At 32.8% G+C, this 22,334-nt stretch overlaps 1 protein-coding gene across 1 annotated transcript; it reads right to left on the reverse strand.

Annotated features, from left to right (window-relative positions):
• Positions 1-1,878: 1,878 nt before the first annotated feature.
• LOC127132713 (uncharacterized) lies at positions 1,879-7,367 on the reverse strand. The gene is made up of 15 exons (XM_051061679.1): positions 7,010-7,367; positions 6,862-6,934; positions 6,649-6,670; positions 6,481-6,559; positions 6,346-6,378; positions 5,922-6,070; positions 5,588-5,744; positions 5,068-5,308; positions 4,591-4,832; positions 3,926-4,189; positions 3,520-3,630; positions 2,988-3,212; positions 2,696-2,899; positions 2,420-2,596; positions 1,879-2,332 (listed from the first exon to the last, which is right to left on the reverse strand). Exons 1-15 carry the CDS (start codon positions 7,211-7,213, stop codon positions 2,135-2,137), a joined length of 2,379 nt encoding a protein of 792 aa, XP_050917636.1. The 5' UTR covers positions 7,214-7,367; the 3' UTR covers positions 1,879-2,134.
• Between the last annotated feature and the right edge of the window lie 14,967 nt (positions 7,368-22,334).

Consider the following 22,334-nt stretch of genomic DNA (forward strand, 5'->3'; position numbering starts at 1 on the left):
ACTACCTATCAAACATATTTTTCAGTTAAATAACCTATCTAAACTATCTATTATACAACCTATCAAATACATTTCTCAATTTCTAATACTGTATAGAAAAATAAAAAATGTATAGAAAAATAAAAAACTTATCAAATGTGAGTTTGACTGTGAACTCTTTTATTGATTGGATGTTGAATGTAGAAACTTGAATGTGAGTCTAGAGTTTGAGAGGTTTTAAGAATTTTAGAGAGTAAAAGAGAAAGGAGAAGAGTCTGACGCATTTTTAATTAAAAGTGTGTATGGAAGTGTAGCTCCGTAAGGTATACGGAGATACATTTCTGTATTATTATTTAACATAAATTTAGGGACGATCTCAATAACAAATTTATTGTGTGTAAAAGGGAAGGGGTGCATCCAAAAATATATTTTCGTGTTTTATGAATAGTTTTGAATTTTTAGTATGATATGAGAGTAATCTTTAAAGTGGGGAGAGCAATTCCCAACAAAAATGAGTTGCATAAAATCCATAATGGTCCCACAATACAATCTAGACATAATCAAAACAAAAAAGAAGACTTGCCTCTTGCTTATGAATTCAAAATTTGCAAAACACAGATTTTGAAGATGATATTAGTTGAAAACCAAAATATTGTTAAGTGTTTTAAGAGTTTAAGCTTTTCAAAATCTACTTTTTATTTATTAAAAAATAAAAGTGTATAAATTTTATGAAATGAAAATAGAAAATATTTTCAAAAAAAATTAATTACTATGCATGTAAAAAAATTTAGTCGTCAATTTTTCTCCTAACATTCAATGTTTATGATTAACTGACTATATATTTTATACATTTCAATTAAATTCTTTAACAAATTACACAAACTCTTATATTTGCAAAAAAATAGGATATGCACGGACAGTGTAAACTAATTTTACACTATCAACCAATAATTATCATGTATCCCATCATATCATACTTTAATTTTTAAATTAATGATATGACATGTTAGATTGATGAATTTATATTAGACGACTTTAACAAATTACACAAACTCTTATATTTACAAAAAAAAAAATAGGATATGCACGGACAGTGTAAACTAATTTTACACTATCAACCAATAATTATTATGTATCCCATCATATCATACTTTAATTTTTAAATTAATGATATGACATGTTAGATTGATGAATTTATATTAGACGACCGTGTAAAATATATTATAATATAATGCATACCAATTAAACTCATATTTACATCCCCCATTGTATATCGTTAATTACTCTCTCCGATCATATTTATAAAAGAAAAAATCAGTTTTTAAAATTTATTGATTAAATAATGTACCTAGACAAAAAATTTAAATCAAATAAATTAATAATTATATTAATTGTTGAATGAAATCTAAAAAATAAATCTTTTCTTGTAAATATTTTTCTTATAAATATGACCACTCAAAGTACGTCACTTTCTTAAAAAAAAAATATTTCCATTTAATATTAATTGTATTTTTATCAAAATTATCTCTAAATAATTATTACGATATATGTAAAAAAATAAAAAATAACACTTAAAAATAATTATTACAGATATATAATAAAAAAAATTCAAAAAATAACACTTAAGAAGAAATATAGAATTAGATATCATTATATCATTATATTATATGAGTATTGTAGCTTTTGCATGGTTCGATTTAAGAGTAAAGTCAAAAGATTTGAACTAGTATTAAAACAGTTTGGTAAAACCGTATCAACTTTTGTTTGACTAGTCCTGAAGGTGGTTGACAATTTAGAAGGTAACGTGGAAAAAAAGTTGAGCAGTGCTATTGCTACGTGCGTCTTGATCATAGCAAGAGAGAAGTAAAGTGGGGCATGAGAAAATGAAAGGAGCATGACTCATCAAACACAAATAGATATTTATATCATCATGTCTTTATTTTGTCCTAACATCATTATGCAACTCTCTTATCCTATATCATTCATTATATGCAACTCTTTTATCCTGTCTGTCTCTTTTAAATGCTTTTTTGTTTTGTTTTTTGTATTGAATTGTGTACTAAATATCGTCTTTTGAGTACATTTTCTCACCAACGGATACAGAGAATAACATCTAGTTTTATTTGATATAGAAGCTTCAAATAGCTTATTTCCATTAAGAGGGGAATTTTTGGGAGAGCAAAGCTTCAAGTGATGAATGATCAGTCACAGGGGCACTACAAGTGAAGTTTTGGCATACAAGAGCTACAACCTTGCCAACTGCACAGTTATTCTTGGCCATTAGAGCAATATTGCTGTTATTTACTTCCCAAAATTCCATATCTTCTTTGCTGTTGGGATCTATATGAATAACCTGCAATCATCACCGGCGTAAATGCTATTGACGACAACCAGAAAGAAATATAGGGACATCAACTTTATAAAGAGTGATTTTGCTTACTGTTCTGTTGGGATCATATAATGTGTGAGCTGCGGCAAGCATGTTTTCAAATTCCTCGGAAGTCCTTTCGCCCACCACCACCACTTGCTTCCGGGAAGGCAAGCGCAGCATGTCTGTTGCACAACACATTAAAGGCACTGCCATGGCCATATCTTTCAATCTTTTCTCAAAAACTGCCTGCAATACCGTATAAAGGGAATCCAGTGAGTTGCAACTCAATCAGTGCAAAAACAAGAAACAATTTTTTAAGAGGAAAGAGAGGAAGGGTTTACATACCAATAGATGTTCTGCATTTCGCTTATAGTAATCTGCCTTACTTCCAGAAACCATGGAAGCCAACCTTATAAGATTTATTGCAGAGACAGAGTTCCCCGACGGTTCTGCCCCGTCATGGTCTTCCTTCACACGGAGAAGAACTGAAGAATCTTCTCCTGTATTATTGAAATATCCGCCTCCATCCCTATCTAGAAACAAAGAATCCTGCAAGTAACTCATCTCATTAGCAACTGTGAAGGACTGACAGGAAAAATAAATCAAATTTCCATTAAGTCCAGACATCGATCTCTACCTGGGTTTCCTGTAATTCAATGGCCCATAAGAGCCAGTTGATTCCACCCCCGAATTCGTAGAGATCCAGCAATCCAGAAATCAAAAAAGCATAATCATCCAAGAAACCAGGAGCTTTAGATGGAGTGTTTCTGAAACTGTGTTGTAGTCTGCGAGTCTCTGCAATATAAAGTTGATTCCTAATGAAGGATGCTGCTTTATCTGCTATTCTCAAGTACTCCTTTGGCTGGAATATGGACAACCAAAAGGAGGAGAAAAATAAATACATAATCAATGATTTAACGGAAAAGAGTTTAGTTAAGTGTTCCCCCAACAGCCTCACCCACAATTTTTTCTTACTTTCCAAAGCAAGAATTATGATTACCAGTAAAAAATTGTACGCTTATGGCGACATTAGTTAACAGACATCTTCCAGAAGCAACATAATAAGAGAACTGTCTCCCATCTTTTTAAATACCGATAGATATTAAGCTAAAATAAAATATCAAAGGTTCTCTAACTACACCACTACATTAATCGAGGAAGAAACTTACTTCAGTGCCAACAACAGGAAAGTTGAATTTGATCCCTTCAGCTTCACCCTTTAGAATCTTAGAAGCCCTAGCAAAAGATGAGATTGCCAGTCCATTCCAAGATACAATAACCTAGAAGCATAGGATATATTATCTCGAGAGTTGCGAGGATATATAAAAAGTTTAGGATTGGGTCCTCTGAAGTGAAAAGAGTAAAATGAGAAAATCAATGGTTGATATTTCAACATACCCTATCTATGCATGTAAAATAATATTAACCATTGATTTGTTCATCAACAATTATATTACTCACTTAACACTCTAAAGTTAGCTCCTCACATTAGAGGAGCCATATTAAAAAGTTCAAACCTAAATCATTATAAGTGAATCCTAAATAAATAGAATGCTCACGGGAAATACCTTATACCTTATCATCCAAATGTGGCTTTGGGCGCCTCAACCGTACTTCAAACAACTTACGCCTGCATTCTCCAAGAATTTCTTGATATGTCTCAACCGACAGACCATATTTTGATGCAATTTCTGAAGGATCCTTCCTCTCAATCAGGACATTCTTTCCCTTGAATTCATGGTGAGGATCACTCATTTCAGATAGGTCACAGTTACCCATCTGTTTTATGTAATAGTGCTCCTCAAAAAGAGCAGCATGCTCTCCAAGTAAGTCTTCAACCTAAACAGAACAAACCAAGAGCCATTTAAAAGTTTAGAACCAATTGATTACATCATCTTATGTGAAATTAAAAATAAGCAAACATTGGGTCCTCAATTAAGAAACAAGATCGACAACAAAGGGTGCTCTTGAAAAACAGTTATTATTTTCTGTGAGAAAACAACAAATTGATTTATATCCAATTGACTGCCACATCAGTGAACCATTGGACCATGCCAGCAACTTGAAGACCATGTCATAGTATTTTATGTCATCCCTGAGCACTGTAGGGTTTTGAACCCAATTGAAAGATATTTTTTTGTAATGAACCAATTGAATCAATTTCATTTTTCAGGGACCTATAATGCAATTTTCCATAAGAAATATATTAAGGAAAAGCCAATAAAATTTGAATGACAGACCTCTTCGCTGGTCCATATGTAAAAGGATCCTTCCTTTTTAAGTGTAGCCCCTTCAGTCTCTGCACTGTCAGCATCCTCTGCTGAAAATATTTGACCTTCTGGACCAATCATGTCTCTCCTCAAATAGTCCAGGATATCCCGTGATATAGATGAATAGAAGGTATCTTTTGTGATAGAAAAAGCATCTAAATAAACATTAGCAAGCTGCCCCTGATCATAAAGCATCTTCTCAAAATGTGGAACTGCAAAGATATGAGAGATCGACGATTTAATTGTCTTAACAGCATTTCAGAATAAAGAGCATTATAGTAAGTAATCTTAACAACATTTCAGAATAAAGAGCATTGTAGTAGTACAGTGCGTCCTAATTAACATGGCAAAATCAAGATGCTAAGGAATTTGCATATGTATAATATCTATTATTTATAGCTCATAGACATATCAGATACAACTGACGGTAGTCCAAGAAAAAATTACCATGCCAGCATTCATCCACGCTATATCTGTGAAACCCCCCTCCAACATGATCGTGGACGCCTCCTTTTGCCATGCATTGTAATGTAAAGAAAACCATTTTCTGACTTTCCTTAGATCTATCTAATTTTCCGGTATCCTCCAACTTTTTCGAGTTGTAAAACATCAAGTTGATCTCAACCGGTCTTGGAAATTTTGGGGCAGATCCAAAACCGCCGAATTCTGAATCATAGTTCTCAGAGAGCTTAAAGAAAATATGAAAGCCTTATGAGTTACAAACACTAGTATTTATCAGCCTTAAATTAAATAAATTTATATAAATGAGAAAACAAGATTGATGTGTCTATGACAATTCCCCACTTTCCCCTGTTCCTCATGTAAAGAAAAGAATAAACACAGACCAATTCACAGAAACCTTTTTTTCCTTATCCTTATATCCCCTTGTGTGTCTAAAACATGGAGGAATCTTGCTAACAAATTTGAAATTGATATAGAAAACAAAAGCAGATGCACAAAGCCTTACTTGCTCTGAGCATAGACGTAATGCCTCGTCAGAAACACCATCAGGCAATTTACCAGAATCTGAACTAGTAGACAATGCCTCCGAAAGCTGTTCAATTGCAAATGTTCCACTCTTAACTAGCATATCCCTCTTACTTTCCCAAGCCTCTTTTACCTTTCTAGAGAAAACAGGAACAATACAAATAGTATAAGAGCACCAAGAGTCAGAATAATGATTTAAAGCATTGCCCCTAAGTTTTATCTTAGAAAATTGTGACAAGCCATACACCAAAGTTATTGAGAACAAGAGTCTAAGTATGTTGACGATTTAAGCTAACATGTGCAATAACTCTAACCTGAGTATAGTCTTAAAACCAGGTCGACCATATTTATCATCAGGGGGGAAGTAAGTTCCACCCATTAAAGGTTTCAAGTCAGGTGAAAGAAACACAGTCAGGGGCCAACCTCCTCCACCATACAAAGCCTGCACATACGTCATGTATACCTGAAGAGAAAAAAAAAATCTTTAAGTGCATCTTGTTTTGTTACCAATGGAACCCCCAAATTTTCTACAAGCATCTCAATCATTTAAATTTCAGAGACTTTTACAAAAGTTGAGGAAAATTTATTTTCAAAATAATCTTTTTTGTCCCTTAAAATAGAACAATTAATATCCTTGTGAGTGTGTGAATGTGTATAGACAGCCAACAAATAGATAGACCATGCTCTCACCTGGTAAAAATCTTATATAAGTATAAATTAATTAAAGAGTATAGTTACCTTATCAACATCCGGCCGCTCCTCACGGTCCACCTATGGCATTGGTACAAAACAAAGTAGAGAAACTTGTGTAAGTAAAGGTGATTGTTAATGTAAGAACTCAAAGCAAGAGAAAACATAAAGTGACCAAATTACCTTAATGCTAACAAACCCATCATTCAACAATTTCGCAATCCTCTCATCCTCAAAAGACTCAACCTCCATAACATGACACCTTAACAAAAATTCCCAAATTGTAATTGTTAAAATAAACTCATCAAAATATTGACATCAAAAGTATGAGTTCTAATAAGCCACACATACCAATGACAAGTGCTGTACCCAACTTCAAATCAAATAGCCATTAAAACCACATCACCACATGTAAACCAGAGGTTAATTAATTAATCACACAATCAAATTTTTCTCAAAACAAATGGCTAAATCTATATTCAATCTCAATGAAATTCACTAATATTCAAGTAAAAAACTAAATCAGGAAACTTAAATTTTCAAAAAGAAAAGGTAGGGAATTACTTGATAAGAAGATAGGTGCATCTCGACGTCGTGCTTCAGCGAAAGCTTCATCTCCCCATGGATACCAATCAACCTGAAACGGAACGAATGAATCAGTGAGAACTAAGTGGAATTGAAAAATTGAAAAATTGAAATTAGGGAAACTTACAGGGTTATGAGCGTGCTGAAGAAGATAAGGGCTTTGTTCGGAAGCAAGACGATTGGTGAAGTTGTGTTGGTTGGAATGAGATGTTGCCATGGATAGAACCTTGGGGAGTGAGAAAGGGAATCGAGAGATTGGTTTGGTGAAGGAGAAGTGGTGTTGGTGATGGAAAAAGCCGTTGAGAAGACGGGTGGAAGTTTGATGAAGCATAGAATTATTGAAGTGTGTTGTGGAGAAATAAATGGGGAAGAGAGAGTGTTAGTAGTTATCAGTTGTGAGTCTTGGTTTCTCTTTTCGGTGAGTTGATTGTCATGTACACTAGTTCTCTTCTTAACACTTGGGATGGTTGGTTTCATGACAAGTGGCTCTTGTTTCTCCATATCTATGTAGTCCATATAAATGGATATAAATAGAATTTTGCTATAAAAAAAGAATTGGAAAATTCTCTTCCCACCTTTAGAGTTGTCTAGAAGAATTTTTTGAGTTGAATATAAATTGATTTATATTTGAATATTTTTATGTAAAAATGAGTTGAAAATAAATTTTAGTGTAAGGTAGAATAAAAAATAATCAAACATGTCAATATTATTTCAAAATCAATTCTATATCTTTAAAAAAATTGTTTATTTCAAAAGATAAACCAAACATATATTATAGCATTTACTTTGTTTTTCATTTCATTTGTTTGCTAATTTTTTAAAATATTAAAAAAAATCTTATTTTTCATCCAACTCAAGTGCAAAAAGTGCGATTTAGTTTTAATCATTTAACAATATATCAAGTATATTTAATTTTATAAGATATTTGTCATTTATATAGTTTTATATGATTAGAAAATTTAGATTTGATGTCATGGTTAAACAATTTCGGGTCAACTGGAAAAATCCTTTAGGAATGACGGTAAGTAAATAGTTGTTATGATTTGAATTTGTTCAGGAAAAATTCTATTTTTTTTCTACTTCTCATATTTCATTCAAAACTAGAAAAAAAAATGGGGATAGACATGAACGGCTATGATAGACAGAATAGTTCTACATGTCTCTATTTGTAGAGATAAATAATTTAATCTCAGATTGACTCACACTAGTTGTCTTTGGCTCAGAGTTCTTAGTATAACCCATGAAGACGTCACATGCACAACTAGTTATATCACCCTATCCAGTACAAATTTGTTATAGATTTAAGTCTCATGCAAGTCTCATATATGGAATAAAGAGGTAAATATTTAATTTAGTTTGATATATCAATATAACTAAAACTAGATATGGTGTCCTTTCTATTACAAACTCATGTTCTCATGGCACAAATAGATATGATGTCCTCTCCGCTACATACTCGTGAAAGATTTCAATCTCATGATGGACATGTGATTTCAAGCATACGAGGGGGTGAATTTTGGTGTTCAAAATTCGTGATTGATTTTGTGGTTTTCTTAATTATACTTAAAATTTTGTTAGTAATTTCTTAACACTACGCCAAAAATTGGAATAGACAGCGCACCTTAGAGGGCGCTTTATTACAAAAGCGCTCTCTAAAGTGAAGCGAAAAATAAGGAGCAATAGACAGCGCACTTTAGAGGGCGCTTTTGTAATAAAGCGCCCTCTAAGGTGAAGCGAAAAAATAAGGAGGAGATAGAGGGACAACAATACATGGCGCTTTTTATAAAGCGCTGTTATAAGTCCATGTGCATTTCCAGCTTATAAAGCGCTTCTGGAAAGCCTCAGAGAGCGCTTCCATAAGCGCCCTCTTAGGCCCCCTTTAGAGGGCGCTTTTTTTCCACAAGCGCCCTCTAAGGTGAAACGAAAAAATAAGGAGGAGATAGAGGGACAACAATACATGGCGCTTTTAGAAAGCGCCCTCTAAGGTTACCCTTAGAGGGCGCTTTTAAAGCGCTTCTGGAAAGCCTTATAGAGCGCTTCCATAAGCGCCCTCTTAGGCCCCCTTTAGAGGGCGCTTTTTTTCCACAAGCGCCCTCTAATGTCCCCTTTAGTAAACATTAAAATTATAACATACTGCGCGTTTTGTTATTTCACTATCTGTTATTTTCGTTCTTTTTCACGTTAGGGTTCTAAGGCGTTTTCCTTCCACCTCTGTTAGATCTACATTATTACTGCGCGTTTCCTCCTTCTACCAATCAAAGGTACACGCTTTGCCCAATTTCTGTTTTATGTTATTGCTTTGTTTTAGCTTTGCCCAATTTCTGTTTTATGTTATTGTTGTCTATGCTACGTTTGTTTCGACCTGTAAAGTTTCAATATTCATAGTCATTTAAATAGTTTGGGTTTATTAGGAAATTGACGGTTGGTTTTTAGTGACCATGATAGCGCATGCAATGGGACTACATTACCCAGTAGTTAGGGTTATACGACCTATGAACATATGATTTTGTGTCAACACCAGTATCATTAGAAACCTAGGTCCGAATGTGTTTGAACTCTTCTGAAATTGTTTTTTGTTTATTCTAATTAGTAATGGATAATACATGGATGTCTTTCAATCGATTGTCGAGAGAGTACGAGAATGGGGTATCAGAATTCGTTAAGTTTGCCGTTGCGCACGCCGAAGACCCCAGTAGAATGATATGTCCTTGCTTGGGTTGTTGTTATGGGAAACGGGTTGACGCAGTTCAGTTGACATCGCATCTAATGAGGCATGGAATTGATCGAAGTTATACATGTTGGAATTTGCATGGTGAGAAAAGTAACGAGAATGTTGAACCGGGGGATAGTACGACCTATGCCTCAAACTATAATGGCACAGATACATACGATTGTGATCGAGTTGAAGAGATTGCAGAAGCACTTGAAGGAGATCTTAAGGATTGTCCCGAAATGTTTGAGAGGTTGGTAAGTGATGCAGAGAAACCTTTGTATGATGGTTGCACTAAATTCACAAGATTGTCTGCGGTATTAAAGTTGTACAACTTAAAGGCGGGCAATGGGTGGTCGGATAAAAGTTTCACAGAGTTATTAGCCCTTTTGAAAGATATGCTTCCTGAGGATAATGTTCTTCCCAATCGAACATATGAGACCAAAAAGATGTTGTGCTCTATTGGCATGAGCTATGATAAGATACATGCATGTCCAAACGATTGCGTTTTGTTTCGAAATGAGTATGCATCGTTAAATGAGTGTCCTAAATGCGGTGTCTCGCGATATAAGAACAAGTTGTCTCCAGTAAAAGTCTTGTGGTATTTTCCTGTTATTCCGAGATTTAGACGCATGTTTCGTAGTGAAACCGATTCAAGACACTTGACCTGGCATGCAGATGAAAGAATTATAGATGGAAAGTATCGACATCCGGCAGATTCACCACAGTGGTTGAAAATTGATAATGATTATCCTGAATTTGGAGAAGAATCAAGAAACCTTCGCTTGGCATTATCTACTGATGGAATGAACCCACACGGTATCCAGAGTATCTCACACAGTACATGGCCTGTGATTATTATGATTTATAACCTACCTCCATGGCTATGTATGAAGCGTAAGTACATGATGTTGTCTATGTTGATTTCTGGACCTAAACAACCAGGGAATGACATAGACGTGTACTTGAAGCCCTTAATCGAAGATTTAAAGATTTTGTGGGAGACCGGTGTGGAGGTTTATGATGGATATAGGAAAGAAAGTTTCAACTTGAGGGCGATGTTGTTTGGCACAATTAATGATTTTCCAGCATACGGAAATCTATCAGGGTATAGCATAAAAGGTCAATGTGCGTGTCCTATTTGTGAAGATAAAACAGATTGGAAGCGCTTGGAGTTTGGTCAGAAGAATGTCTTTCTCGGTCATCGGAGATTCTTAAATTCAAATCATCACTACCGTGGATGGAGAAAGGCGTTCAATGGAGAGACAGAACAAGGCAGAGCTCCACCTATATTGACGGGTGATCAAATTTTTGAAAAGGTGAAAGATTTGGATACTCAGTTTGGCAAGCCTTTTGCCCACACACTTGTCAAAAGTGGGTGGAAGAAGAGGTCAGTTTTTTTTGAATTGCCGTATTGGAAGTCCTTGTATGTGAGACATTTTCTTGATGTTATGCATATTGAAAAAAATGTATTTGAAAGTGTTATTGGCACGTTACCCAAGTCTCAGCTTGTCGAAAAGAAAGAAGGAAAAAATCTAATTGGAAATAAAATCGTGGCAGTATCAAGGGTCGAACGGGATCAAGTGCATTTGTATGTTCTGCACAATGAGAATGAGGTTGAGTCGTATGTTGAAATTCACAAGGATGTTCTCTGAGGTTTAAATCCCAATAGAAATGAAAATTGGATAGTACGAGAGCACAATCGATGTTTTATACCTTGGTTTAAGGATCATATTTATTCAAAGTATTATTCAGATCCCGCTTCAATAACAGAAAGGTTGAGATGCTTAGCATATGGTCCAAGTTTCCATGTTTTTTCTTATAGCGCATACGCGATTAATGGATACACATTTTATACCAAAGAACAAGATGATAAAGGTACTATGCAGAATAGTGGTGTCACCGTGGTAGCTGAAGCAATGCACATATCAAGTGTGAAGGACTTAAACCCCAAATTTGCAAATCTGTCGTATTTTGGTGTTATCGAGCGCATTTGGGTGTTTGATTATGAGAAGTTTCAGATTCCTATATTTGGTTGCAAGTGGGTTGAAAATAATAACGGCATTCGAATGGATAAGTCAGGATTTTTGCAAGTGGATCTTAATAGGGTGGGATACAAAGATGAGTCTTTTATTCTAGCCTCTCAAGCTAGACAAGTGTTCTATGTCAATGATCCGAAAAGTACGAAATGGTCTATAGTTCTTTTTTCCAACAAAGTAATTGATGAAAACACTGGAGATCAAGGTGATATTGATGTTGAGATTGAATCGTTTACCAGAAATGATCAAGATGAGAATATTATATCAAATGATTCATATATTAGAAATGATCATAATGAGGGTATTTGGATCAATCCAACCGTCCGTGTTGTTAAGAGACATGTAGAACATATTCCAACCAAGAAAAGAAAGAGAACTTAGTGAAAAAGGTACAGGGCAAATGATTTTAATTGTTTTCTTTATTACAGGTAAAATGACTTTTATGATTTTAATTGTTTTTACATTTGTCATCTGATTTTAATTGTTTTCTTTATTACAGGTAAAATGGCTATTATGAAGTCAATCATTCGTGCAAGAGACAAGGGTGTAAAATTTGAAGTACATTGGAGTGCTGAAGACCAACTAATTTTTTTTCATTAGGCTTGTGTCCCAATAGAGGATGGGTATCTACCTAAAGTTACTTTTGTAGTGGTCCAAAAGAGACATCACACCCGTCTCTTTCCTGTCAACCCCAAAGAGACCGATAGAAGTGGAAATATTATGCCAGGTTTTTTCAATATATTTCTCAACGCAGCTGGTATATCTTATCATTTGAATTTATCACTTTTTGTTGATTTTGTTGTTCTAAATTGTCAAAGGAACCGTGGTAGACACCAACATTTGTCACCCTAGGGAATTTGATTTTTACCTTAACAGCCATGCAGGAATTCAGGTAATATTAGCTATGTCATTTAACTTTATGCCATTGTTTACTATTTGTTGCTCAATCGCCTTTTGACAGTTCTGTGTTATTTGCATTTGGACGTGTTCTTTTTGCAGGGGACTAGTCGACCAACGCATTATCATGTGCTGTATGATGAAAATAAATTCACTGCAGACCAGCTACAGAGTTTGACCAATAACTTGTGCTACACGTAATGATATGATTTGCTTTTTTAATCTTAATTAATGTTTTCTAAACTTGTACTGTTTTCATTTAATTTTAGAAGCCTTCTGATACTATTTTTTTCCATTCAGTTATGCGAGGTGTACTCGATCTGTCTCAATAGGTTTGTTACTCGATTCCCTTTGCTTGTTTTTGTTTTAGGCTATACAAAACTTTAGTTTAACAAAAATGTTATCTTGTATGCAGTTCCTCCTGCCTATTATGCACACTTGCTATTATTCACCATGGGTGGATGGGCGTTATTTTGTTTAGTATTGGTTAGAACTACTAGACAGCTTTTGGATACAGTGGTCACTGGGTGTTGGTTGCTATGGATCTTTCGAGACTAATAGTGTATTATCTCGATTCGTTATCGGGTGATTGGAGTAAATATCCGAGTATGAAGAAGACGGTTGACGCGTAAGTGAAATTCCCCTAAATATTCGTGTGTATTTGTATATTTAATTATGTCTGTCAGATATTTCATCTAATTTGTTACTAAATCATGAATATGTTTTATTCTCTTAATTGTAGTACTTTGAGGAATACAAATCTTACTCAAGAGCTCATTTGGATGAAATGAAGGATGAATTGTGTCAATTCATTGTTGATCAAAGAATCATATAGCTAGGTTGTATATTGTTGTACATATATGTATGGAATGTTGTTGTTGTATGCTGTTGTTGTATATATGTTGTATATTGTTGTTGTACTTTTACTAAATCATGAATATGTTGTTGTATATTGTTGATCAAAGAATCATATATTAATGTTGTATATATGGAGGATTAATGTTGTATATAAATGGATTTATGTTGTATATATCAATGGATTAATGGTGTATAACATTGGATTAAAGGATGAAATCAATATGAATTTTACACTTTTGCAGCATGCGAACAGGTTACCAATTAAATATCCACTGTTTTTCAAACAATTTTTTTTAAAATAACTAACACTTTAGAGGGCGCTTTGTCCAGAAAGCGCCCTCTAAACACTTTACATTGACAACTTTAGAGGGCGCTTTTTCCTGAAAGCGCCCTCTAAACACTTTACATTGACAACTTTAGAGGGCGCTTTTTCCTGAAAGCGCCCTCTAAACACTTTACATTGACAACTTTAGAGGGCGCTTTTTCCAGAAAGCGCCCTCTAAGGTGTCCCTTTATGGACCACTCCAGAGGGCGCTTTTTTCTGAAAGTGCACTATAATGTGGCCACTTTAGACAGCGCTTTCTCCAGGAAAACAAAGCGCTGTCTTTACCTATGCCAGCGCCACTTTAGAGGGCGCTTAAAAGCGCTGTTATAGGCCAAAATAAGCGCCCTCTTTTCCCTTATTTGGCGTAGTGTAAGGAAAGAGTTAATAGCGGCGAAAATAAAAAAATAGTAAACTAAATAGTAAAATTTAAAGAGTTTAAGAGTTATAGAGATTGCACCAGAAATTTATCTATGTTTGGTCGAACATTGGCCTAGTCTTGTCTCCAAGAGACCTTCTTGTGATTTTGATTATAAATCTTTGAGTTTTTATAGATTATGTCCAGAACCTTAATACAATTTTATCTTGTCGTTTTTACAGACTTATCCCCAACCAAAGATAGCTTTTACCATAGACTAAGCTAGCAACCCTTAAGAGAGATTTTCAGACTGATCTCAATAACCAAATCAAAACTTTTCCCGACAAAATTCTAGAAACCAAAACAGAGATTTTATGACTGATTTATCTCATGAACCAAACTCAATATCCTAAGAGTATCTCATTATCAAGAATAAAACAACTAGTACGACCACTTACAAAACTCTTCCTCACAAGCAAAGTTTCACTCAAAAACACTAAGGAAACTTAAGTGACAAAGAAATATTTTTAGAGAGAAATTAGAGAGATAAATTTTAAAGAAAATATAAAGCTTTGGGAAGTGGCGTGTTATGAAGAGAAGGTGAGCCTCCTTTATATAAGAAAAGGAAAAACCAAAAAAGAAAATGATCCATGAAAAGAATTGATGAGTCAATCGATTGGTTTAATGCCCAATCGATTGAATGATTTATTCTTAATCGATTGTCTTTCCCAATATAGAAATATTTGATAGAGAGTAGTTCTAAGTTATTAAGATGTTGTTCTAATTGTTTCGCTAATCTTTTAGGCTTTCTCCAATCACTTGGGATGATGCTTCAATCGATTAGCTAGTTAAAACAGTTTTTCCAATCGATTGGATAGTTTAAAAAATCTTTAAAACGATAGTGGACAGTTTCTTAATCACTTGACTCTTTCTTTAAAACATTTGCACCAAATAAAAAGATTATAAAAAGACTTTTAAGTGTGTGTCTGAGTTGCCATAGAACTTAAGAGTTACTTCCTTATTTTTATAAAATTTTGGTCACTCATACAGACAGAGACAGACACTACCTGGTCTGGTGGACTTTCACACTTCATCTTTTTTATTATTTTGAGGCTTCAAGATTTTTTGCCTAATACATCGATTATATAAGCACTTCAATCTTGAGTATATTTTCTTTGGATTGAAATATGTTTCTAGTTGGGTCGTCCTCATCAGAGAGTTGAAAGCTATTACCACCGACTTGAACATCAATAATTGTTATTGTCATCAAAATTTCAGAGAGAATCTTTTGTAGGATTTATATCTTCAAGCACATAGATTCATATTCTCTATATTTTTTATGATTACAACACATCTTTCAGGGTGTGGTATAAGATAAATACATAGATATACATATATGTATATGTTATATGCCTTAGAAAAAATAGTAAACAAACAAATAGAATTTGATCATTATCTAAGGGATTCATCTGAAAGTAAATTGTAAGGTTCTTGAATGATCCTTCCATGATTTTTTCACACTATTAGTAAAGGAATAATGAGAGTATACAAAATGATAATGAATATAGAGTTATATCACCTATAGCTTGGGTAGATAATAAGTTTGATAGTGTCAGACAAACTAATTTGTGTGATAAAATACAATATTTGAAGAAAAGTGTAAGGTTTTTTAAGGTGTGAGAAATTATGAAATAAAGTATTGATTATGGTTTGAAAACATGATTACACACATACACATCATAAGGATCCATTTTGAATAAAAAGGAGTTTGAAAGGGTCTTTCTGAAAAGGGACATTATGAATTTTTTTTGAAGTCCCAAAGATATCTGGTGAGGTAGAATGAGAATTATGTCATAAAAAAAGTAGAAATTTTAAAGAAAAGAAATATAATATTTTATTTCATGAAGAGAAACATATGAGAAGTTCATTACATAAGTATGTTGGCTTACTGCTTCGTAGGGCCGCTCCTAGGGTCAATCAATCCAAGCTAAAGTTTATTTGTCAAAATTTTGGAGCAAAAAAGTTTCAATTTTTTTAAATTTAATTATAAGTATACAACATGTGATAAGTTAATTATAAGATTTTTTAGTTGAACTGATAAAGGTGAGACCTATTTTTTTTCTTAACTTGGGTTTAATCTTTGTTATTTTAAGCCATTGAACAAATTGGACCGACCCTTCTGGTATGCTACAAAGATGCTTATCAATAATAAGGAGTATAAAGTATGAATTGATTGGATGAAAATATGGAATAGGTGAATCTCTAAATATTTAAGATGTCCATTTGAAAAATGATACGGGGTATCTTTTTACACGTGTAAGGTTTTAATATAAAGGTGTTTTTTGCTCGGATAACTACTCACAATGCAAGACAAATTATGAGAATGAATGACACATTTTTCTTGGTTTTGATAAACCAAAATAAACATGGATGAAAGTTGTTTTGTGGGATGTTATAATTTGTTAACACCACATCATATTTTAGGAATTTTGTTTTTACTATTTTTTACACTTTACCACAACTGATCTCACTTGATATTGCAATGATGTTATGGTCCTTGTGAATGATAATAAATAGACTCTCTCTATATAAAAAAGAAACAAAATAGTCGATTAGAATTGGTTTCACCGTCTTTAGATAACATCATACATTGTTTGCCACTTGAGGATAGAAAGGTGAAATATAATGTCGGTAGAGAAATCTTTAATGATCAACAGAACCTCAAAATTGATATGTGTGTTTGTAATTCTCAAAGTCGTTGTATTAAAGAAATGAAGAAATGGTACAAGGATACTTCTTCATCTATGGAAGCAGAAGCATTGAGATTAAGAGAAGATATTATTTTGTTTCGTAAGATATAGTTATCAAGAGTGTTAATTCAACTAGATTGTAAGCTAGTAGTTGTCATTGTTGATAGTCCTATCAATCATACTTAAATTGAAAACATCATAAATTCTTATAAGTCACTTATAGAACCATTTCTAAACTTTAGGATAAACTTTGATAGGAGACAAGAAAACTTGGTAGCTCATAGTATAGGTAGAGTGTCAAAGTTGTTTACTAGTCACCATGTCTTTTATTCGAGCACATCTTATATTATGTGTTATGTTAAATTAGTGATATAAGTTTATTATTATAAAAAATATATAAATAGAAATATATAATATTAAATGAATTAAATTTATACTATATATTATCAACTTAATATTTTTTACACATGCATCAAACTCAATGATGTGTTATGACATTAATTAGTGAGGTAAAAACGCATGATTTACCATGCTCATTAAATGATATGGTAACACATCATTTGGTGCGAGTGTACATTGACAATGTATGTAAATTAAATAATTATTTTTTATCCCGACACATTATATTTTTTTATTAATAAAATATACTATATTAAAATATGAAATACAAGAAGTACTTCGACCCATATAAAAAATAGAATACCAAGAACTAATGAATTTAAACATTCCATCAAATTCATGTATATGTTAAAATAATTCCAATGCAACTCATCAACACCAGATGATTCATTGTCAAATGTGTTAGAACCAAGTTGATATGAAGAACAATGATCTCTAATTTTAGTTTTGATGATAATAAATATATATGAGAATGATTTAATTTTCTATTGGGTGTTTTATATGTAGAAATTAATTTTGAATAGGGAAATAAATAAAAGTTATGCTAGAAGGAAAAAAGTAAGCTTTGGCGTTTAATTTGATGGCAAAATGGTTTTCTCTAATGAAGGAACGAAGTCTCACTTCATCTCACATCATTTCGTCAAAACAAACGAACAAAGTATCTCTTTTTATAGTACCCCTCTAATCAAAGTAACAAAGTCTCGCTTCATCTAGCATTATTTTATTTGACTAAATAAATAATGAGTCACTTAGTCTAATGTTGTTGTCTCATATGGTCACAACTATAAAATAAACCTTTCATAACACCAATGTTACAACAGTCTTCTGTTTGTTAATCGTGGTAATAGTTTTTTTTGTCTTTTTTTCTGTATTTACTAAAGGACATATCACAACGGTCATAGGTATCAACCGTAGTGATATGAACCTAGAGTGATAAATGATTTGAATCTCAGCACCAACAATTTTCTATTTATCGTGACATAATGGGATTGACCTTGTATATCATGGTGTAAGTTGCAATCATTTCATCATGGTTCATATTGTAAACAGTGATGAAAGATGTTACTTATTTATATATAAGAGAAATTATCTCTCTTTCAGTTCATTATAGTTGACTCTCTCAAAACAAAACTATAACATCTATTTCACTCGTATCTCTCAAAACTAAACCATAACCTCTCTGTCACTCGTCTCTCTCATATTGAAACCTTAATCTTATCCAGTCAACTCGTCTTCTTCGAAGGGTTTCTTTATTTTATCAAATTTTAACAAATGACTATTTTACAGGTTCGTCTTCACTATAGTTTATGTTTCAAAATATATTTATCTATTAACGTTTATGTTTCAAAATATGTTTATCTACTAACGTTTATGTTCCATCATGTTTGAACTTTCTGCCTGTTTTATTATGTAGGCAGAGATGTTTGTTTCAATAACAATGACGAAGCTAAAGTGAGCGTTGAAAATTTTATCCTTATTTCATTGTGAATGTCATTATGAGACATGTAAGTTTTTGAAACATTCTATGAGTTGATATGTTTGTTGTATTGTATATGTTGTTTATGGTTTATTGTTGATGAATGTTGCTGTTAATGTTTGTTTAAAAGATGTGTTTATTCTTTATTATGTGATTTGGGTGTTTTTCCAATCCCTTACCGAATATATAACTTTTCAAATTGTATTATAAAATTGTAATATGATAGATAAAGTTATATTTGAAAACAACTACACGTTCAATTCTTGACAAGAATTCTTTAGTTTGTTATCTGCATATTATTATTTAAACGTTAGAACTTTATTTAGTGATTGTAGATCTTCAACCGCCCCTCTCTCCATCTCTAATTCTATTTGCAAAGTAAATGATATTTTGCAAAATAAACTAGAGGTGTAGGAAGTAAGGGTTGAAGATCTACAATTATTAAACAAAGTTCTAACTGTTAAAGAGTAAAATCCGGATAAGGAGTTGAAGAACTCTTGTCAAGCATTGAAAGTGAACCTGTTCTTCTAATATAACTGAATTTGTCATATTATAATGTTCTAGATCAGATTGAAAGGTTATATATTTAGTGAGCATTGATGAAATAAACATTCTATATAATTTATAATAAACTCAGTTATATATATCACAATGGTTATTTATACCAACCGTTGATAAATATTATGCATTATAGAATATCACAACGGTTTTTTAGTAACCGTTGTGGTATATAGCGCGCTATATAACTTATAGTCACAGACGTACGATCGTGATAAAAAGCATCGTATATACAATCATATTTTATCTCATAACGGTTGGTTCAACATGGTGGTATACAAATCATTATAGTTAACAGTAGTATAATGATATACAACATGTATATAACATAAGTTATGAGCAACATTTCAACATTCCTGCAACAATATAATTTTTTTCGTTTTTATTAATTGAACTCAACAAATGCTAGGAAAATAATAAATTGATATACAAAATATTCAATAATTGAGAAAAAGAGAATTCAAATATTATTTTTCAAAAACACAAATAGTCAAGTGATTCTTATTTCAAACATTTTCTTTTAGAAAGCTTATTATTTGTATTTAATAATTTTCATATCCTATATTTTGAGAATTATCTTGTAAACGCTCAAGCATTTTTTATTTTTAAATTATAATCCCTCAAAGGGCTTAGTTGAAGTCGGGATCTTTGAAAAAACAAGGGAGTTGTTAAAGTTGATATATTTGTGAAAGAAATCTATATTATTTCCAATTTGAAAAGAGATATTTTAGTGGTTTTAATCTCTACTGTCAATAAAGTGATATTGTTTGTAGGTTTAATAATTCTTGTTGTTGATTGTAATTCTATTACTGTGAAATTATGCATATGTTGTTGTGATCGTATTTTAAAATTTATTTCTGTAGAAAGCTTATGATGTGTATTTCTAAATTTTTCTAAAAACCTCACAATATGTTTTCCCTAAATTTTCCAAAATGGCAAGAAAACATCTTAAAATTCAATTTTTTTAAGGAAAAATTGAGTCGGGCATGTACGGGTTGTACGACGGGGCTGCAAGACCATACGCCTGATGTTATACGGTTGTGGGGCAGACGGCGGTTCTTGAGTTTGAGGGTCAATTTGGCAAAATTCGAGCAACTTTCTTGTTAGTAACCTTTTTGAAAAATTGAGATAAAATTATTATTTTAGAGTTAATTTTATTATTATTTGAGTCAAACCGTCAACCCTAAGGAGTTCAATAGAGTTATCACTCGTAAAAGTTGTCAGTGGAGAATTTTCAAATACTTTAGATACTCAATAGTCACCCTAAAGTTATCAAGTTTTATTGGCGAGTTTTTTTAGAGTTCCCTTGAGAATGTCGTGGAATTATTTAAATTATTTTGATAGTTGAGAGATGTTGTGAGCGGTTTTTGAGTTTTTTGAGAACTCTTTTGAATTATAAATAATATAATAAAATTTCGAGATTTTTTAATCAATTTTTGACGTTGGTGATCTTTTGGTAACTTTAAAGTCACTTTTGAGTAAATTGAGTTAAACTATCAACCCTTAGAGTTAGTAGAGTTATCACTTGCGAAGAGTTGCCTTTATAGCACTTTTGCATACTTTAGAGTATGTTTTGGGGTACTCTAGAGTCATTTTGAGGTATTGAGCTGTTTTTGAGTTTCTTTTAGGATTCAGGTGAGTTCTGACTAATATAATAAAACTTTGAGAATTTTTTATGTATTAGAATTTTGAGTAATAAGATAACTTTACTCTTTTGATGAAAAATAAATATATTTTAAAAACCATTATTTTGAAAATTAGTAATCCGAAAGGATTACAATTATGGCCTGGAATTGACAATTTTAGAGATTAATAATCCGAAAGGATTATAGTGACGGCATGTGATTGACAAGATATTGGTTCAAGAGTGGAACCTTATGATGATGTTTTTGATGATGATGATGTTTATTATGATGATAATGTTTTTTATAATGATTGTGATGTTTTTGATAATTGATGAGTCGAATGCTTACTCTATACATGATCATGCATATATTTGGAAGTTAGGTAGGACTTCAGTTTAGTGATGACCTGTTTCAAAGAGAGACTATGGCGGTCTCACATCCAGAGAAGGATACGGTTCAAGAGGAACCGGAAACATGGACAATCAGTGTTGATTCTAAGTGTTGACAGCAATTTTGGTAAAAAAAAAGAGTGTTCACAAGATGTCATGTGTGATGTCTTAACATGAGATATCTTATGTACCTGCTGGAGTTAAAGAACATATGCAAGCAGGATTGTTTCAGAATGCCACTTACAATGACAAGGCTTCTGATATTGGTTGTACCTGCTGGAGCTTATATGGAAGACATGTTCATGCAGGATTGTTTCAGATGACATACATAATGTCATGGTATCTGATATGGCTGTACCTGCTATAAAAGGAAACTGGACTATGCAGGATTTTTCCAGGATGTCAGACCCGATGTCATGACATCCTGTACACAAAACATTCAGTATGAATGTCTGGTGTTTTGTGATTGCACAATTAATGGCAATCATTGGATAATTGAAGATATGGCTAGCTGGCGCATTCAATCATGGATTACAACCAGATTTGCTTATTTTCCAAGGAGATCTTTACAGCTGTTATAAAAAGATTTGATTGGAAAATATATTTAGGGTTTTCAAGATGTCCAATGCTTCTATAAAAAGGGACTTAGAAAACCTGTTTGTACACACAACCAAGACTGAGCGAAATTGAGAGAGAGTGTTAGGGTTTGTGTCTGTTTAGTCGTAAGACTTGTAGGTCATTCAAGTCATCCATTGATGATTGAATTGGACTGATTTGTGGTTGTAATTTGTCACTCTAAAGCTGTTAAGCAAGAGTGTGTGTCCACTTGATCAAAACTGTGAAGCAAGATCAAGTGTGTGTCTTCTCGATCAAAGCTTTGAAGCAAGATCAAGAGTGTGTCTTCTTGATTAAAACTGTGAAGTAAAATCAAGATTGTGTAATTGAAAAGTATTTTCTTTTCAGAAGGGATTGTTGTTTAAAATCACGGGTGTGTGATTGTAAGGGAAGTGAATGGGTTCTCATATCTAAGAGTGCTTAGGTAGAAATTGCACGGGTAGAGATTAAGTGAG

The sequence above is a fragment of the Lathyrus oleraceus genome, chromosome 3 (genome assembly GCF_024323335.1).
Source record: "Lathyrus oleraceus cultivar Zhongwan6 chromosome 3, CAAS_Psat_ZW6_1.0, whole genome shotgun sequence".
Classification (NCBI taxonomy): Eukaryota; Viridiplantae; Streptophyta; class Magnoliopsida; order Fabales; family Fabaceae; genus Lathyrus; species Lathyrus oleraceus.